This window comes from Odocoileus virginianus, chromosome 17 (assembly GCF_023699985.2).
Source record: "Odocoileus virginianus isolate 20LAN1187 ecotype Illinois chromosome 17, Ovbor_1.2, whole genome shotgun sequence".
In the NCBI taxonomy this organism is placed as follows: Eukaryota; Metazoa; Chordata; class Mammalia; order Artiodactyla; family Cervidae; genus Odocoileus; species Odocoileus virginianus.
The window spans coordinates 30614997-30635520 of record NC_069690.1 but is presented as its reverse complement, the minus strand read 5'-3'; the positions used below and the strand labels follow the sequence as shown (position 1 = coordinate 30635520).

Genomic DNA, 20524 nt, shown 5'->3' with positions numbered 1-20524 from the left:
CAAAGCCGCTGAAATATAACTTGCGATCCCTTCTAAATCCTGAGACATGTTTAGTCTGGAACTGTCCCCAGAGCCAGGCGTTTGTGACCCTGTTTTTGCATATCATCACCAGTTTCTCCAGCTTGCTTTTAATAAATGTAGATGCACACTACCTCTTGTTCTCTTTTGTGTCCAAAAGGCTGCTGATTCTAGGGGTTTCCAGCTCTGCTTCACCGTCTCTTTAGTCTCATGCCAGTGTCACACCCACTTCATGATGGACGCTCTGTCCTCTTTTGTTTCTGACCGTTCTTTTCTGCTTTCCACTTCTCCCTCTGGAAATCACCTTTGTAACCTATTCCTCATTTCCAATTCCCAACAGTCACCAAACAGACAGACATAACAGATAAGTGAGTTGCCCATCATCATAAACCACTCTCCACCCCACCCTGCCCCGTCTCCCTGGCTTTGCTAAGTGTATTATGGAAAAAACTGGCTGTACAACCAACGAAGATGGATTTCCTGTTGACTTCCATTAGCGCTTGATGAATTTTGAACTTTTGGGAAACCCACTTGAAATAGGAATGCCTGGTACTTTTTGTGAAGTAAGAGTGTGAATATAAAATAGTGATGCTGACTTCCATCATCCATGCATGACAATTAGTTCTGAGCCTGAAAGGTGGGCTACGTTCCCATAGTGGTCTGCCCACCTCTTAAACTCCCAGCATCAGACTTTCAACCCCATTTCCATCTGGAAGGTACAAAAGTGAATCTACCTAAGAACCAGCTTACTTTGTAAAACCCACAGCAGCTTCTTGCTTGGTTTCCCTAATTCTGTGTCCTGAGGAAGTTACTCATGTGTTGAAAGTAACACGCTGTCCTGGAGAAAAATTCTCTCTGAGGAAATCGCTTTTATCATTAATTCAATGGGCGTTTAGCCCACAGGCTCTGCTGTGCTCATCTTAATTAACTGTACTCATCATCACTAATTTCTGCCTGTCCCTCTCCTGCTCAAAGAGTGGTTCTTGGTTGTGTGCACTTGTGGCTCTTAATTCTGATTTCATCTGGACAAGACTATCTGGTTCTGTCACCTGCTTTCCCACAACTCGTTGGAAAGTTAGTAATCTCTCTGTGCCTCAATTTCCTTCTGTAAAATGGGTGGTAATGCCATCAGGGCTTAGAGAGTCCCAGCCCCATCCTGGCATCTAGGATATGCTGCCTCTCTGCATCAGAAGTAAATGACTGTCACCTCACTATCCCTTGCCACAATGCCCTCCTCTGTTCTGTAATTCATGATGGCCCATGATTCTCAGATGAGCAAGTAGAGAGGGGGTGCCTTCAGAACCTCTGGAGCTGAAAACACACTCAGATGTTCTGATCTAACCCCCCAGGGAGCACCCTCCCACCCTCCACCCCCACGGACGTTCCCCCACGAGCATCACTTGAACGCCTCCTGTTCAGATATGTGTCCTGAAACTTGGCCGACAGTGTAGACCACGCCTGGCCGGGTGAGAGAGGAAGGCTGAGGAGGGGAGGCTGAGGAAACAGAAGAGCAGCAGGTGCACTCTGGGCTGGTAGGTCAGTGTTGCCAGATCTTCTAATTTTTCCAGCAAAGCTAAAATAGAAAACTGGGTTTTTATGTGAAATTGCCTGCATTTTATATGGGAGGGGATTAAAAAAGTTATATGTTTGAAATAAAGTTTTAAAAGCGCCTTGGGGGTCATCAAGCCAAACATCAGTAGATCAGACTGAGAAACTCCAACTGGTAACCTCTATTTCTTCCAGAGAGTTCCTGAGCCCAAGCGGGAAATGACAGTGTTTGCGTCAAAAAGACTTCTGACTCTCGTTAGCAGAAGTGAACACTGATTTCCAACAAAGTGAAGGTCATCTAAGCTGTAGCAAAAGGGACTAGACGGAGCTTCATCCCCCATGGCCCCCACTCCACCGTGCAAGAGACTCCCAGTCCAGCCTCCCTCATTGTGAATGGCTCACTGTTGTCGATGGTTCACTTTCTCCTGTTGGTACATTTCATCATTATCCACAGACCAACTCTCCCACTTTGTGAAAACCCTCCTCCAACCCTGCCCTGGCGCCCGGCACCATCCTAGACTGACAGCCAGTGGCCAACAAATTGTTGTTACTCAAAGTAATTAAAGTAATTAAGCACATTGGGTTATTGCATGAGAGTAATAACTTACTTAATGGCCCACTTAAATACTTTTTAATGTCTGTCTGTGGTCTGCTTTAGAGCTCCTGCATTTTAAAGTGAGTGAGTTTCTGGATCTTCCACTAGCTCGAAGTCTTGATTCATTCGTTATTCATTCATGTATTTGTATTTTCTTGAGCTACCTCTTTGGCTAGTCCCTGTGTTAATAACAGAAATGCAGTCCATTGGATTTCTCTGGTGGCCTGTGGTTAAGACTCCATGCTCCCAATGCAGAGGGCATGGTTTCGATCCCTGATCAAGTAACTAAGATCCTGCATTGTGAGGCCAAAAAAATGTAAAAATAAAAATTTGTCATTTAGTTGATAAGTTGTGTCCGACTCTTTTGACCCCATGGACTGCAGCACACCAGGCTCACTAGCCTCTCCACTATCTCCCAGAATTTGCTCAGATTCATCTCCATTGAATCGGTGATGCCATCCAACCATCTCATCCTCTGTTGTCCCCTTCTCCTCCTGCCTTCAATCTTTCCCAGAAGCAGGGTCTTTTCCAAAGATAAATAAATAAATCTTTTCCAAAAATAAATACATAGAAATGTAGTACATGCCTTCACACAACTCACAATCTGCAGAACCATCTTGATAGCTTTAAATATAGATATAACAAAGATTTCTATTCATTATACAAATGAAGAAGACAGATTAGCTTAGAACATGGACACTAAGGGTGAATTCCTTTGGAAACAGATAGCCATAGACGTGGAATCTCTCCCCACTTCCTGGCCCTCCTAACTGGTGGCTCAGAGACAAACAGTTATTCCCTAAAGGAACTCAGGAAGCCTGAATGATTCCTATACTGCAAGTTGGAGTTGTAGGAGCAAAGATCTGGAAGAGGCTCTGGTGAGCCCTTGGCTCCATCCAGGAAGGAATTAACGACCTTTGAAAGCAGCCTTCCATGACCTTCCATCTGTCTTTGGCCTCAAGGACTCCTGAGTATAAACACAGATACAACCTAGCACTGATTCAAGCAATTGGATCCCATTGGGGAAGTCCAGAGAAAGTTTGTTTTGGTGAATTCAGGCTTGCTCTATAAGAAATGATAAAGGGAATCCCTCATGCTGAAATGAAAGGATGCTGGAGAGCCACTTAAAGTTGGATGAATAAAGATCTTCAATGAAAGTAAAAACATGGGCCAGTAGAAAAGCCAGTATTATTTTTATTTTCTATATGTTTTAAAAGACAGACACATAAAAATCAATATCATATGATGTTGGACAGTGTACAGACGTAATCTTTTGTAACAACAGTAACATTAAAACGGTGGATAAGGAATTGTATGAGATCAGAGAATGTGCTGCTGAAGTTAAGTTGATAGCAATTGCAATTAGATTGTTATACCTTTAAGACTTTAAATGTGTCAAAGTAACCATCAAGAAAAGATCTATAGGTACATGGGACTCTGCTCAATGTTCTATGGCAGCCTGGATGGGAGGGGAGTTTGGGGAGAATGGATACATGTGTATGTATGGCTGAGCCCTTTTGCCGTTCACCTGAAACTATCACATCATTGTTAATAGGCTATACCCCAATACAACATAAAAAGTTTTCTTTTTTAAAAAGGAAAAGATCTACAGAAGATACACAAAAGGAAGTGTTTCACTACAAAAAAATCAACTAAATGTAAAGATGGTAGTAATGGAGGAAATGAGGGACCAGAAAAATCTATAAGATGTACAGAATCCAAATAGCAAATGCAGATGTCCTTCTTACAAGTGGCCACGAGAAGCGAGACCAGGGAAGGAGAGGAGAGCCAGTACTCTGTGGGTGGCGACTTAGAGGAGAGCTGAAAGAGACAGGCAGACTGGCTCCTTTGACTTCTTTATTTTTAATTTAATTTATTTCCCACCAGCCATCTTCAGAAGAGTGAAAAGAGGTTCACGGGATGGGATGGAGGTTTGTCTGCCACTGGAGGGGGGTTCTTCTTTCTCTTGTCCCACACTGGTCAAGGTTCATCAGTTGGGAGTGACCTCCTCAGCCTTCCAGCCTGCATCACTTGGCTCTTCATTGGCTGCAGCACTGCAGCGTGCTGTGTTTTGGAGATTTGAAGTTGGACAGGTGCAGAGGTCTGCGTGGCAGTCTCCCAGAAGGAATGCCCACCCACAACTTGAGAATGCAGCTCTGTTTGGATAAAGGGTCTCTACGGATGTCATGAAGGTAAGGATCCTTCATGTTGAGTTCATTGAGTTGAGATTTGAGTTCTTGAGTTGAGATCATTCTGGATCAGGGTGAACCCTACATCTGATGACAAGTGTCCTCAGAGGAAAGAGGAGGACAGAGAAAAGGCCACATGAAGCTGGAGGCTGAGTCTAGAATCTGCAGCCAGGAGCCTAGTGGGCCCCCAGAAGCTAGAGGAGCTAGGGACCCATCCTCCACCAGTGGCTCCAGAACCAGTGAGGCCACCTATGCCATGAGTGCCAGGATGTGAGTGAGTAAATTTCACTGCTTTAAGCCACCAAGCATGTGGTCATTTGTGACAGTGGCTCTAGGAACCGCATATGAATGAATATACCCACGGGGCTGTCCGTGGAAGGAAGGCTGACCGGGAAAGGAAGAGGCAGCTGAGGAGACGGCAGGTAAGCAACTGCGTGTCCCAGCTCCTCCTGTAGACCTGCGTGGAGGGGGCAGGACACCTAAGGAGCAGGTCTGCGTGCAAGCGCCAGGTGGAAAGTGAGGTTGGAAGAAAAGTGGGTGGAGGCTGGGGGCTGTGAGATCGAAGGGCGTCACTGGCTCATTAAAAATGGAGGCTGTTGTCCATGCAGATGGTAGCAGGATGGGGAGAGAAAAAAAGACATAAATAGAGGGTTGAGATGACCCAAGGAGGGTGGGAGGGGACTGTTGACGGGGATTATCTGGCAAGAACTGAGCAGATAAATGAATGGCTGGAGCTTTAGGTGCTGATGATGACATTGAAAAATGTGCCCCAAAGATATCAGGCCCCAACCCCCAGAAACTGTGACTAATATCTTAGACAGCAAAAGATGTGATTAAGGTAAGGGTGTTGAGACAGGGAGGCTGACCTGGGTTGTCTGGGTGGGTTCTGGCTTAGGATGTACATGTCCTTCTATGAGAGACGTTGGCGGTCAGGGAGATTCACACACACACACACACACGGGAGATGGCAATGTGACCGAGGAGGCAGAGACGAGTGTGATGGTCATAAGCCATAAACCAAGGAGAGGTGGAGGCTGGAGCAGGTGAGGAAGGAGCCTCCCCTAGAGGCTGCGGAGGGTGGTTACTCCTGTCAACACCTCGATTTCAGCTCAGTGACTTCAGACTTTGGACCTTCAGAACTGTGAGAGAACACATTTCTGTCATTTTTAAGCCCCTCCGTTTGTGGTCATTGGTTACAGCAGCCCTAGGAATCTCATACACGTGGGGAGGAGGTAAGGGTTAGTTTCCCAGGTGGCGCTAGTGGAAAAGAATCTGCCTGCAATGCAAGATATACAGCTTCAATCCCTAGGTTGGGAAGGTCCCCTGAAGGAGGGCATGGCAACCCGCTCCAGTATTCTTTCCTGGAGAATCCCGTGGACAGAAGAGCCCGGCGGGCTACGGTCACAGGGTCACAAAGAGTTGGACACGACTGAAGTGACTGAATACACAAGGCTGGTTTGGCCGTAAGTCATGGCTCCTGCAGGAGGAAGGGGCCTGGAGGACTTGGGGGCTCGTGTAGAGGAAAGGGAAGCAGGGGGTGGAGAGACGAGGATTCCACCCTGTAAACATGTTCTGTAGCGGATGCTGTTGGACACTGTGAACTGCACATCCTCAGCCTTGAAAGACGAGAACAGAAATATGAAGTACTAGACGCGCAGTAGAGATTTGAGGAGGAGGTGGGGTGCGTGGAAGACTGAGGTCCCTTTAGGAGGCACTGTTGTGTGAAGGTGAACTCAGCACTAAAATAGAAACAGAGAGGACCAGATGCCTGCAAGGAGCGGGTGGTGCAAACGAGGAGACTCAGGTAGACGCCCTGCCGGGCAGACACACGCACCCACACTTGGAGGGAGGCTTTGCGGCACTGTTTCCAGTCTCACTCTACTTCACTCGGGCAGTGTCTGCCCGAGGCCAGAACAACTGGGCGATTCAGGGAAATCATTCGTCAAACAGTTCCACGGGGCAGCCCAGTACAGAACAAAGCATATGAATTCTTTACTCCGTGGTTCCCCCTCCCGCAACTTCTGAAATGGCAGGAATTGTGCCCACTTTACAGATGGGAGCCCAGCGAGGTGGGAACACACCCCTGCCATCACGGCGCCCAGGGGGCAGACCAGGGTTCACGTTCAGCGGTTTCTCCATCAGTGTGTGGATGGAATGGATATATATGGTCTTGGAAATCTCCGAGGCCGTCAGCCAGAGATGAAACATGTGTCAGCATAAGTAAGACACTTGAAAAGCGTGAAGGAAAATCTCTTAAGAGCCACCTCCACGTATTAGGGGGCTTCCCAGGTGGTTCAGTGAGAAAATATCCTCTTGCCAATGCAAGAGGCACTGGAGATGCAGGTTCCATCCCTGGGTTGGGAAGATCCCCTAGAGAAGGAAATGGCAACCCATTCCAATATTCTTGCCCGGAGAATTCCATGGACAGAGGAGCCTGGTGGGCTACAGTCCATGGGCTCGCAAAGAGTCAGACATGAGTGGGCACAAATGCATGCATGCCCTGTGTTAGAGACCAGGGGGGTGCTTGGACCCTCCAAAATTGCAGAATTGTAGTGGCATGGGTTCATTTTCTAGGTGGCAATGGCGTTACCTCTTATGGGAGCCTCAAAAAACACTAATCTTACTGCTCTAGACATAAGACACTGTGCCAAGTGTTATGAGTAACCATCAGTCTTCCTAAATCTAGCTGGCTGCCCATAACCCATAAATAAAGACAGTGCTTTGGGAAAAGTCTATAAAATTGACATATAAATATTTTTGTTTTATTTTTCAGTCTCGGCAGCCTCCGTCTGGGCAGTTCTGGTCACATGTAGGTGTGATACAAAGATATAAAACCTGCCCCCTGAAAGGAAACCCAGAAGTTGCCAAGTCCTTGACAATTACATAAAGACTCTATTAAAACTCTTTACAACCTTGTGTCTACAGCCCTGCTCATCTCACTGAAACTTTCTAAACTGCTAGGATCCCTTCTTAGTGAGGTGACAAAGGTTAGTAAACAGGATGGGGACTTCCCTGGTGGTCCAGTGGCGGAGACTCCGCATTCCCAGTGCAGTGGGTCAGGGTTTGATCCCTGGTCGGGGAACTAGATTCCCACACGCCACAACTAAGACCCAGCATAGCCAAATAAATATTATTTAAATAAAATAAAATAAAATAAACTGGCAGCCTCCTCTACATCAGAGAAGCGCAGATGAGTGAAGAAGAGAAAGCTTGAGTCAGTGACAGGCAAGGATATCCTCCTTACACGTTTGTTCTGCTAAAACCCACCTGGATTAGCCTAAATTCTCTGGAGGAGCAAAACCAATAGGACTGATGGATTGGCTGGTTGGTAAGGAATTGGCTCCCACAGTTATGGAGAATAAGTCCTAAGACCTGCAGAGCTGGTCGATGCAGGACAGCCGGTGACAGGGTCTAAAGTCCGGGGATGCTCCAGGTGAAGGACAGGGTGCCGAGGGCCACTCTCCCTCCCCCACCTCTGTGTCCTATTCCCAGCCTTCCACGGGCTGGAGGGGACCACCCCGCACTGGGGAGGGTGAGCGGCTGAACTCAGTCCACTGATCCAAATGTCCATCTCATCCAGAAACATCTGCACAGACACACCCAGAATGACCTCTAAGCAGACAGATATCTGGCCCCATGCAGCCCAGCCAAGTTGACACATAAAATTAACCACCACACGGGGCAGGGGTCTCATGGGGTGGGGGGATAAAGTAGGAGTTTGGGATTAACAGACATACACTATTACTTATAACACAGGTAAACAAGCACCTCCTTTGTAGCACAAGGAGCTATATGCAATATCTTGTATAGTCTGTAAGGGAAAAGAATCTGAAAAATAATACATATGCATAACTGAATCACTTTGCTGTACACCCAGAACTCAGACAACAGTGTGAAGCAGCTGTGCTTCAATTCAATTAAACACACATACACACACGTGAAGCTGACCATCACACCATCTGCTTCTTTACCCTCTGGTTCACCCTACTCTCCAGACCCAGAGGAAGAGGGTCCCACTTCCTCTACAGTGAATTCCCCTTCCAGTCCTCACCCTTCAAGCCCTAAACATCCTCAAGAATTGCCTAAAGGTGGAGAAACCAGAAACCTGGGGCTTCCCATATGGCGCTAATGGTATTAAAAAAAAAAAATCTCCTGGGTTCATTCCCGGGCTCTGGAAGATCCCTTGGAGCAGGGAATGGCTACCCACTCTAGTATTCTTGCCTGGAGAATACCTTGGATAGAGGAGCCTGGCAGGCTACAGTCCATGGAGTCACAAAGAGTGGGACATGAGTGGGTGACTTAGCACATACACACGTCAGTCGAGCTGAGGATGAGCTTCGTTCTAAGACCTAGAATACATCCACAGGAGCTGTCATCTGTGTCCTGCAAAGAAAGAAGATTTCTGTCCGTGTCTGCTGAGCCTGCTCACAGTCTAGCAGCTTAGGAACACCTGCGGGCACTTCAAGGCCGGCAAGAAGCCATGGGTCCCTCCTGCTTCCTTAAAACTCTCCTGGAGCTGAAGTCAAGCTTCCAGACTGTTCATCTGTGAATCGGGGATTACAATCATTGAAGGAATCATTTTAGGTCTCAAGTAATGAGGTGGGACAATCCTAGTGGCCAGCTTCTAAATCTAGATCTTGGGCGATAGTTGATACACCAGACGGTGGGCACAGGCCTGCTGGTCTTGGTGAAGCCCAGCCAAGTGGCTCAGCATCTCCCATCAATTCTAAGCTGCAGTGTTTGAAGGAAGTTATCCACCTGTCTGCACTTACTGTCCCTTTGTCCAGACGGGCGCCAGTGCCAGAGCTTCTGGAGCCCATTCATTCCGTGGGGCTCCCAATAGTACCTTTGTGTCAAATAGAAGCTGGGGGGAAGCAAAGGGATGCAAGAGTAAGAAAAGGGACCGGACTGTGGGGGAGGCGCTAGATGGGAGGGGTTGGGGGCCCGGCGTGGGGTGGGGCGAGTGTAGCCTGAGACCCAGGGAGCCCTGGGCTGGATGGGACTCTCGTTAGAGGGGGCTGGCCACCTGGCCTCCTACTGTGCCCAGCAGTCAATATGTTTTCACCTTGTCGATGCTGGCGGCTGCGGGTCTATCCCTGGTCTCGTTTATCCCACAGGGTAGTGGGCTCGGGGAGCAGAGGGACCACGGTCCCAACCGAGAGTCTGAAGCGGGAGGCCCTCCTCCTCTCCCAAGTCCTGGCTGATCACAGATCAGAACCAGCTAAGCCCTCCCTCCCCAGTCGTCCAGGCTCAGTGTTGGAGCTGCTGCCGGAGCTCCGGGTGCGTGAGTGCAGACGTCAGTGCCTTTGATCTCCGAGCATGATGACATAGATTTATCAAATGTTTGCCTCTTTCTGCCTGTTTGAAAGGCTGATTTATGGGATGCAGCCTTAGCCTCCCTTCCTTTCTTGAAATATGAAGTGCTTGTGAATAGCCAGGGTAATATTTAATATCCTGCCAAGGAACCTCTCATACTGCCTAACAAACGCACAGCATCCCGCCCAGTGGATCATGTCTGTTGGGCTCCTCTTTTTGTACTCAATAAATTAGCATTAAAATGCCTCACGGAGAATGCCCAGTGTCCCTTTCGAGCTGAGGGAGCGGGGACAATTCCAAGGGAGGGGACCACAGCCCGGGGTGGGGGAGCCAGGCTCTCAGCAGATGCTTTCCTGTCCTGAGTATCTGGGCAGGAGCTGAGCACAGGGGAACCTGATGCTCACAGAAGCTCAGGGTCAGAGCAGCTCGAAGACGGACCCTCCTGGTTCGTTCCTGACTTTTCCATCCAAAGTGTTCCCTAAACAATTTCTTTAGAATGTGAAAGTGTCTTCCAAGAAGCACTTTACTTGAAGAAGAAAGCAGCTGAAGTTGAAAGGTGCTGATGCAAACAGTCTTGACGGGAACTGACTTAGCTTTAAGGATGGCTCCACCTCTCTGAAGAGGATGCAGGCCTGGGAAGTCCCGCGGGTGTGGCTGGCTGACTTGCTGTAAAGAGCAGGTAGTGAGATGCCCTGGGTTTTCACCTTGTTAATGGCCTTGGAATAAACGGACCTTCACCCATGCCTGTATATAACAAGGTTTTTCCTTACAATGAGTTGGGGACCACAGGTGGTATATGATCAGGCTTGCCTTCATGGTGCTGGGCATCTAAAGATCTGCAGTCGCTGGGCACTGCCTTTGCTGGGCTTCTCCTGGGGTCCATTTCCTCATCTTTGGGACCCCAAGGCCTCTCTGAGGACCAAACTGCAAAGCAATTCCCCTTTGCCCACCCTCTTAGCAGGTTCCTCAAAACATCATGATGGGCGGGAACAGTTGTGTCCTGTACATGGGCTGATGGACGTGAACCAGGCTGATGGGATCAGGAATAAGCCCAAACCCTAAGTCAGGCTAATCAGAGCCATCATCTCAATGTCAAGACTTCGTTTCTCTCTAGTCTTGAACAAGAAGCTGTCACTAGTCACCCAGCAGCCCACCGCAGAGGGGAGCACAGTTACCAGGGCTTCTGGTTTCTTCTCAAGGTGTGGCAGGCAGAAGGCAAGGAGGTTTGCTTTGTTCACCGTGGCGCCCCCAGCACCTGGCCCAAGGTATGCAATAGACAGATACTTGTGAATAAAGGAATGAATGAGTGTCCAGGGGGTGTCTGTTTCTTAAGGGGAGAGAGCCTGCTATGAGTGGGGCCAACGACAAGCGGAGAGAACATTCTGTCACCTGGATCGAGCCGTGTCTGAAGTCAGCTGTTTCTGGATCTTTCAATTACAGGAGCCAAAACATTACTTCTTGTAAGCCAGTTTCAGTCGAGTTTCCTGTCACTGGTAATTATGAATCTAAATTGGTACAGGAAGGTAGGTTAAAGGTTAACTAATGAGGACACACTCTGCTATGACATAAGCTGTAAATTCTTCTCCCAGTTCTGTATAGATTATCTACATCTGGATGTGAACAAATGACAAATTCAGTCTGAGAGGCCTGAATGAGTCTCTGCCATGATTTAGGTAGGTTTTAGGGCAAACAGTTCCATTATTTGCAAAGTGAGCTCAAGTCCTCTGGGTGGATAGGTCACTGGATCTTTCAGATTGCAGGGACTCAGCCGGTGGGGAGAAGGAGGGAAGGGAGGAGTGTGGGGAAGTAATTCCTGCTCTGGAAACTTTTGGGCAGAGGCTTAGGATCCTAGGCCATCCTATCATGCTTAGGGGATCAGTGAAAAGTGAGTGTTCGTTGCTAAGTCGTGTCCACCTCTTTGCGACCCCATGGACTGTAGCCCACCAGGCTCCTCTGTCCATGGGATTCTCCAGGCAAGAATTCTGGAGTGGGTTGCTGTGCCTTCCATCAGGCGTCTTCCTAACCCAGGGGTCCAACCAGGGTCTCCTGCATTGCAGGCAGATTCTTTACCATCTAAGCCACAAGGGAAGGATTGTTTCAGGGAGGCTGGATTTCATGTGGATCGGGGCTGGAGGACAGGGTGGGGGGGGGGGGGGTGGTTCCCACAGAAGGTAGGCCCAGCAGTCTGAGTCAACAGTGACTACAGACAGGAAGAGGACATGAGCTGGGGAAGGGGGGCCCCCTCTTGGGGAGTGGCACCACCCTGCCTCCCTGGCCTGGGAACAGCCCGGATCTTCCCTCTGCAGTCACCCTCCCCGCCCCCTCCCACGGTGTGGACCTCTTTCTGTGCCCCGCACTCTTCTGCACAGATCCCCTTGGGGTCTCCCCTCCTCCATTCTCCCAACTACCTGTCACTCCAAGGCCTGAGCCTTTTTTCTAAAGCACAAAGCATCACAGTACTTTGTCCTGAGTTGGTTTCTTATCTTGACACTCGCCGCACTGGAGGGGAGAGAGGCTGAGGGTCTTGAAGGTGCGGGGCCGGACCCCGGTTTCCTGTAGGACTTGGAACGTCTGTACAGAGGCCACCTAACCCCGTGTCCAGGGCACCGAGCAGGAGAGGAGCTCACAGCATGAGGCGGAGCTTGGTGCAAACTCAGGTCTGGAAACGGACATGTCTCTTACTGCAAGGAGAAATTTTAGTGAAAAATAAGCAGCATGATGCCAAATGAGATGAATCCACAAACAAGATAAGAAAAAAAAAAAAGGCTAATACTATGAATGAAAGACTTGGAAGATTAGCACTGAGGTCCAGTCCACAAAGGAAATTAAGTTATTTGCACAGTATTGTCATGAATCTATATATCTTTTACTTTTTTAATTTAAAATTTTTTATTTATTTTCAAAAATTTTAGCCATGCCACACAGCTTTCAAAATCTTAGTTCCCCAACCAGGGATTGAACCCAGGTCCCTGGGCTGTGAAAATGCCAAAAACTAACCACTGGGCTGCCAGGGAATTCCCTACAGATCTTTTAAATGTATTCAGGTATTTTGATTTTGCAATAGTCTAATTTTGTTATTCATTTCTCATTATGTCCTTTTTAAAGTCCCGCTTTTATTTTTCTAGCAGAGGTGCCTTATGGCCAATTAGTTATTTGGCCAAAGAACCTAGAATCTGAGGACTCCAGGGCAGAAGCAGGAATGGCCTGTCTGTGTACTTCCTGCTTCTGCCACAATCCCCAACCCCTCTTGGTCCAGAACTCTCCAGAGCATAAGCTCCTGGGGTCGGGGCTGAGGCTGGGTTTGCCCCTTTGTCCCACACCAGGCCCAGCTCATGGCACCTGGGTGGTCACTTGCTCAGTGGACGAGAAGGGCAGGCTTCTTCCCTCGAGGATGCTTTGTTTGATTTGTGTTTGTCTGTTTGTTGAAGCTGGGGTGGGGGCTTGTTTGTGTTCGCCTGGCTAATGCTCTGGGAATTGTTTGTCTTGTCACCTGGCCCTTCTTTAGATGTTTGGGATGGGGTTACTCTGCCAGGCACTCCTCTCTGCCCCCTTCAAAGTTTCCTGTCTCGACTTCCGCTTCCCCCACCCCCCAGCTCCGCCCTGAACAGACTCTGCGGCTCTGTTCTGGACTTGGCTTTAGAGAGAAGTGCCGTGGGTAGAGCCAGCCGTCTGCTGAGGCTTCTACCGAGACCCTGACGCGCCATCTTAACCCCCCAGTCTAGCCGACCTGCTGTGTTGCACTTGGGGTCCTCCTTCTTTCGTTTTCCACTTCCTAGTCAGCACCTCCAACTTATGAGCCAGGCTGGGGGTCTCGTTTCTTTAAGCTGACCTGGATGCACATGTTGGCTCTCACCTGCTGGAAGTGGGTGATAATGAAGGGAGAAGATGGAGCCAGACACTAGAGTCTCTGTGAATGTGTCTGAAAAAGCAAACAGAGAGAGAGAGAGAAATTGTGGCCAAGAAGCCAACTTGATTAAGAACACCTTGCTGCTAAGTCGCTGGGCCAAGACAGCCTTGCAGATACAGGAAAGAGTGAACATATACTGCACTTTGGAGAACAAAGACTGAGTAACTTAAGGAAGGAATGATAGTGACTCATCTTGGCTGGACTCTGGCCATTTTCTTCCCGAAACAGCGAGAGCTGTATCTGCCCTGGACTCAGTCTCACAGGGCCTGTACCCCACGCCCCCACCTCGTGTTGGTCCCAGTGGCGCAGAGACAAGTGTTCCTCCAGCTCCGGCCCCTTCCCTGAAGCCACCCGCTGGCTCCTTTGCTCACTGAAGAGGCACCAGCATGTGGTCGCTGCTGAGTCCCTTCCATTCCAGGTGCGGGTGGACCCAGCCATGAGAAGCTGACGGGTTTTCCTCACTGAGCTTGGGATCTGATGGTCGTGGGGAGGGCAGGTGGGGAAACCATGAGCGGACCGGTGAGTGACACCTGCCTGCTACATGCTGACAGACGCTCCAGGAGACACCGCAGGAATGGCGCTGGGTGGGGGGTGGTCTGCAGTTAGAGAAGGCGGATCCCAGAAACGAGAGACGCTGTGGGTGGTGGCCTGGAGGCAGGGGAGGGCCTCTGGTTAGTGCAGCCCCAGACTGTCCCGTGCGGGGTGGGGGTGGGAACAGGGACCGCCCCGGCAGTGGGGTGAGGGTGGTTTACAAGCCATCTTCTCTCACCTGCTATAAATGGCTTTCCAAGTCAGTTCTGTCTTGATCCTGGGCTAACAGACTGACTACAGGGGACTCTCGTAGCCAAGAAGGGGTTATTCACTCAAAAAGCACTTCCTTGAATAAAGAAGAAGTGTTCATAGACATAATGGAATATTACTCAGCCATTAAAGACAATGGAATAATGCCGTTTGCAGGAACATGGACGAACCTAGAGATTATCATACTGAGGGAAATAAGTTGGACAGAGAAGGAGAACTATCATTATGACATCCTTTATATGTGGAATCGAAAAAGAAATTATACAAATGAACTTACAAACAAAAGGAGACTCACAGACTTAGAGAATGAGTTTATGGTTGCCAGCAGCGGGGAAGGATGGGGGAAAGGATAGTTAGGGGGTTTGGGATGGACATGTACACTCTGCTATATTTAAAATAAAGAACCAACAGGGACCTACTATATAGCACAGGGAACTCTGCTTAATGTTATGTGGCAGCCTGGATGGGAGGGGAGTTTGGGGGAGAGTGGATACATGTATATGTATGGCTAAGTCCTTTTGATATCCACCTGAAACTATCACAACATTGTTAATCAGCTATACCCCAATACAAAATAAAACATTTAAGAGAAAACAAATAATGTGCTTATAACAAGAAAAAAAAGAAAGCATTTCCTGAGCATGTAGTCTGGGTTGAGAATCACTTGAGATACTGGAGAAAGTGCTGCGGAGATGACGGCCCTGCCTCCACAGGGCTAATGCTCTAGAGAGACAGATAATGAACTAGTCATGAGATAAATACAGAGATGGACACAGAGTGCCTTACAGCCATTTCAGTGAGGCTAGGGGGTGATCCAGAGGGAGGGGTGGGAGAGGAGCCCAGGAAGAGGGAACGAGAGGCTTCTGGCATTTGAGAATTGTGGAGAAATGGGCAGGATGGTGTGGGGGGCGTGGGGGCGGGGGGGGCAGATGGTTCTAAGATCAGAGTGGGGAGCAGGGCCAGATCATGGAGGGCCTCACAGGCCCTGTAGAGATTCTGCATTTTATTCATGGAGTGGAGAGAAGCCCTCGGGGGATGGAGAAGAGGGGCCGTGCTGTGATCTGCCCGGAACCTTGGCAGGATCACAATGGCTGCTACGTGGACGACTCAGCGTGGGGACAAGGGAGAGAGAAATTAGGAGGTCATGACGGGGGCAGTGGAGGAAGTGAGGGCAGGTCAGACATGAAGAATGTTTACAGGGGGCTCAAGCTGTGGCTGGACGCTGGGCCTCCAAGATGTCCTATAATGTGCACAGTGGGGACCAGCAACAGAGTGACGGAACCTGAACTAGCAAGCAAGTGTCGGAGGTTCTTTGATCCAGAACACCTCTTTACCTCTTACATTTGGTTGGAAATTGTAATCTGTCCAGCATGAGGTCAATTATGAGTGGGTTTTCAACAAAAAAGAAGCAAGTAGGGCCTTCCCTCATGGTTCAGTGGTTAGGACTCTGCACTTCTACTGCAAAGGGGTGTGTGTTGGATTCCCGGTTGGGTAACTAAGAAGCCAAAAAAAAAAAAGAAGCAAAAGTATACTGCTCCCACTTAACTTTTCCTCTAGGCAGTTTATAAACTTATTTAAAATGTTTGACAGTTGATGGGAGAAGACCAAAAGCATGTGTGGCAAAGCTGAAGGCAATCGCTGGACCCTGTTTGTCTTCCACTTGCTTTGCATTTAGCTGCCTGTTGGTTGTCACCATCGATCCTACAAGACGGATGGAGAAAGTGTGCCCTTGACAGATGAGGTGCATTGTGGGGGATCACTAGCTGGCCGATCATGGCAGAGAAAACACCAAGGTGGCAGCACTCTGACCTACTTCTTAAGTCAAGTGCATTCTCTTGGGCTCTGAGCATGCTGTTAGAAAGGCCAAGTGGACGTTTCCCCAAGCCCTTTCTCCCCGAGTTCCTCCTGCGGGCAGTTACAAGGGTCCTACTGAGTGTGTCCAGGAGGGGTGGGTGGGTGTCAGAGGACAGAGTCTCCAGCTCTCACTAAACTCGGAGGTGTGAGTCTCCCATCACACTGAAGTCAGCAAGCAGAACAAGCTCTGCTCAGGCCCTGGCATTGCATGGGGCTCAGGAGTGCTGGGTGTGCATGCGTGCTCAGTTATGCCTGACTCTTTGCGACCCCATGGAGCCCACCAGCTCCTCTGTCCATGGGATTTCCCAGGGAAGAATACTGGAGTGGGCTGACACTTCCTACCTCCAGGGGATTTTCCCAACCCAGGGATGGAACCTGTATCTCTTATCTCTCCTGCATTACAGGCAGATTTCTTACCACTGTGCTACCTGGGAAGCCCTGAGTCCCAACCTATTTTCTTAGCAAAACAAACAGCAGATGAGGATGGATTGACAGAAAAATAAACCGTCAGAGTGAAATTCAACTCCACAGATCCTCAGAGCAAAGCAGTCTCCAACAGCCTTGTATTTCTCCTCCAGCATCAGGGCCTGGGGCACTCAAAATGTATTTAAAGTGCAGTGAAGATACTTGTATTGGGCAAGACGCATCCCATTTTTCTGTTTGAAAAGACAAACCAACTGTGGGAACAGGCAGCCTCACTGTGGGCCCACCGAGAGGGACCTTGGGTACAATTAGGTTTCATTCATAATGGATACAGTGTTTTTACTCAAAGGAAGCTGGTACAATTTTCCGAGTCAGAAGGAATATTGTGTTGAGTTGTGTTTTTTAAAAAACTAAATAGGGAATTGGAACGACCCTTTTGCTTGTCATTAGTTTGCTGTATCATGAAATTACCCAAGTTCAAGTGCAATCCTGTGTCGAAGCTCAGGCTCCTCCTCCTCTGCCCTGGCAGCCGGGGGCTGGATGGCCTTACGGCTGAGTGACACTCACGTCCAGACCGTGCATCCCAGGCTGCGCTCCCGACATGGGCAGGGAAACACTAGGGTGAGCAAACTCAGACCTTCCTGTCTTTAGCCTTGAGTCTCAGGAGACCATCTGCATGTGGTCATGCCGCCCCAGAATGGACGGCAGGCTTACCCAGAGACCTGCCGGGAGGATGCTCGGGTGCCCGGGCTTCATCTGCTTGGCAAGAGCTGGTGGTCAGCAGTCAGGGCCAGTACCCTGGCTCTGCAGATGAAGCACCAGGATGTCCAGAGGCCTGGCTGAGCGAGCAGCGGTCTGGGCTCTTGGGAGCGTGAATTCCACATTCTCGTGAGGACCAGGGGACAGGGTTTGGGAAGGTGGTCCTCGGAGGGTGGCCCTAGGGAGGTGTGAGAGTGACAAGGGCGGGGAGGTGAGGGGTTCATGCGGAAGGTTCTCTCTCGTCCTGGGGCCTGAGCACCAAGGGGCAGGGGCCCTGTTCGTTGTGCAGACCATGCAGCAGGAACTGTATATTCCGAGCAGGAGAACAACAGGTCAGGAGGTCAGGGAGGCCCCCAGGCCCACTTCCAGGGCGATGGAAGGGAGACTGGGTGACTCTGAGCAGAGAGTGGGGGGCAGAGGCTCCCCTCAGGTACGCCGGCTGCTCCTTTCCACCCCCGCGCCTGCCGGTCCCATAGCCGCGAGTGACAGCCAGGCAAGTGTCACCCGTTCTGCCAGGAGCCGCAGACGGAGTGGAATGACGCCACACACACTGCGGCTCACGGTGCAGTTTTATTGCAGCAGAGAGAACCCACGCGCCTTACAGATCGGCGGGCTGGGGACCGCCAGCCAGACACAACTTTGTCAGTTCTCGCAGCGCAATCTGAACACAGCTGAGTAAGTGCTGTTGAAAATCAGATGCTACCTCCAATTGCTTTGGGCAGTTTTCAGAGAAGGGACATGTTGCCAGGGTTGTTTGAATGTGGCTTAAAGTCCCAAATAAATTCTTTCCAGGGCAGCAGTGCCCCGGAGACAAGGTAACTAAAACATCCTGTTAAGCTTCAAGGTCTTAGGGCAAATGGGACGTCCGGTAACTGGATAATGAGGCAGACTTGGGGGGCTGGGGGAACCGCTGGTGTCAGAGGCCACCCCTGCCTGCGGGGACCTGTGCACCCCTTGGGGGGGGGGGGGCAGAATCATCCCCACCAGAGGTCTGGCTCTTGCTTCTGGCTCTCCAAGTCGCTGGCTGTGTGGAGGATAATTTCTGAGTCCTGAAGACAGCAGGGTGGAAATGTGTTTTTCACCAAAGGAACAAGGAAAGCTATGACAGCTGGCTGGCCCAGCTCATGCCTGCTGCAGTGGTTGAAGGAGAGGTGGATCAGAGTTGGAGGGGCTTCTGGCTTTAAGTCTAGAATGCCCCTTCTAGAAAGAACCGCTCTGACACCACCTGTGTGGTACAGTGGATGTCAAAGATGCCCTCGGTTCCCTGGAGTTTCTGAAATGCTACCACCTAACAGGATGGGGACAAGGGCCAGTCTGAGATTCCCAGGCAACCGTTTGAATCCTCCCTGAGAAGGTGGGCAGCAGCCAGTACTTGGAGTCCTATTAGCATTTGAGGGGGCATGAGGCTGAGAACGTGCGGGGCAGAGGGAGCTGGGCCCGGCTCATTCACAGCAGGCGGGCTGCGGCCGGCAGCTGCATTTACTCTGACGCAGCCTGTGAGGGACCAGAGGCCACGGAACCACAGATACCAGCGTGCGAGTGAGTACCTCGTCTGGCCTCCCCAGCCGGCAGGTGGGGAGCTCGGAGAAGCAAGGTGAACCTGCACTTCGACCTGAGGGAGAAGACGAACCAAGTGGTGGTCGGAGGAAGGCCTCTGTAACAACCCTCAAAGGAAAACAAGCAAGCAAACAAAGACCCCATCCTCTTCTTGTGTCAATCTACAGAGCCACCCCGATTCTCATTTGGGGAACATTTTGGATATCACCATGAAAAAAGTTGTCCAGTGGTCACTGAGCACCAAATTATTTTACAGCCTCGTTTCAAACGCAGCTATTTTGCTCCTGGTGCTTTGGAATAACCAAAATATTTGTCGCCTAACAGCAGAGTGAAAAAAAAAAAAAAAACGAAAACCCTGCGCGTCTCCCTGGACGTCTTCTTATTTTCCCAGAGTGGGCGGCCGTCAGCTCCGCGGCGCCCCCGCGCCCTCCTCCCCGACCCGCCGCTTGCAAGTGAGCATCAGCAGTAGGAGCAGCGGCAGGTGCCAGAGGCTGCAAAAGAACAGCTTCCGGGAGCTCTTCCGGTCCGCGTCCCGGTAGAACCGGAAGCCGAGGTAGGAGATGTACAGGTTGATGGGCAGGGCGATGACCGGGAAGGTCCAAGTGGTGACGTCCAGGGCGGGCGCTGCGGCACACATGGCGAGCAATGCCAGGCAGTGGCGCAGGGCGACGCGCCGGCACAGGGCCGGGTGGGTGACGGACATCATGCAGTAGCCGCCCCGGGAGTAGTCCTCACGGAGGCCCCAGCTCAGCGCGTTGAAGTGAGGGAACTGCCAGGAGTAGAGGATTCCTCCCAGAAGACAGGCCCCTGCATGGAGGGGTAGGCGGGGGAGACGGGGAAGCAAGACAGGCTGTCGTCAGAGGTTTACACAGGCATCCCTTCCGCACCCCCGACTGCGGAGGCCCAGCCTAAGCGCTGCGCCCCCTCCCACCGCATCCCCAGCCTCCCGCTGCGCCCCCTCCCACCGCATCCCCAGCCTCCCGCTGCGCCCCCTCCCACCGCATCCCCAGCCTCACCCAGGTCCTCTGCTCAGAGGCCGAGATGGAGATGGAGGAGACGGGCTGGGGCGCTGAATCCTCTCCTGCATCTCACGTCCTCACCGCTGGGGCGGGAGGCTGGGCACCTGGGTTCCCACGGGGCTGAGCACCTGCGGCTCCTGCCCGCACTACCCCCCCCCCCCCCCACGTGCCCACACCACGACAAGGAAAGACATGTTCAAGGGCAGCACTGTCGCGGTGAGAACGCTGCGCTGCGTTTTTCTCTCTCCTTCCGCCAGCTGGCTTGCGAGTGAGGGGCTTGGGTGAGAGCTGGAAGGACCCTCCTGGAAGCTCCCTACTGGGCACCACCAACAGAACCGGAGTGCCCTAGGCAGCCTGGGAGATGTGGGGGGTGGGCACCACAGACGGGGCGCAGGGGTACACGGTCCTCATCGCTGGGCAGTCACCTGCCTGTCATTTGCAGTTTTTTAGGACAGGTGAACACCTGAGCATCTCTTCTCTGGAGCTGGGTCTTCCCTAAAACACCCTGGGGTGAAGGCTACCAGTTACTGAGCACCTC

At 50.7% G+C, this 20524-nt stretch overlaps 1 protein-coding gene across 1 annotated transcript in view; it reads right to left on the bottom strand.

Moving 5' to 3' along the window:
• Positions 1 to 17961: 17961 nt before the first annotated feature.
• The window catches only part of COX10 (cytochrome c oxidase assembly factor heme A:farnesyltransferase COX10), a 111502-nt gene continuing 108939 nt past the window's right edge, over positions 17962 to 20524 (bottom strand). Inside the window, exon 7 of the mRNA XM_020878127.2 lies at positions 17962 to 19774. Coding sequence (XP_020733786.2) covers positions 19371 to 19774 — 404 coding nt within the window. The 3' untranslated portion in view covers positions 17962 to 19370. The remainder of the gene's footprint in view (positions 19775 to 20524) is intronic.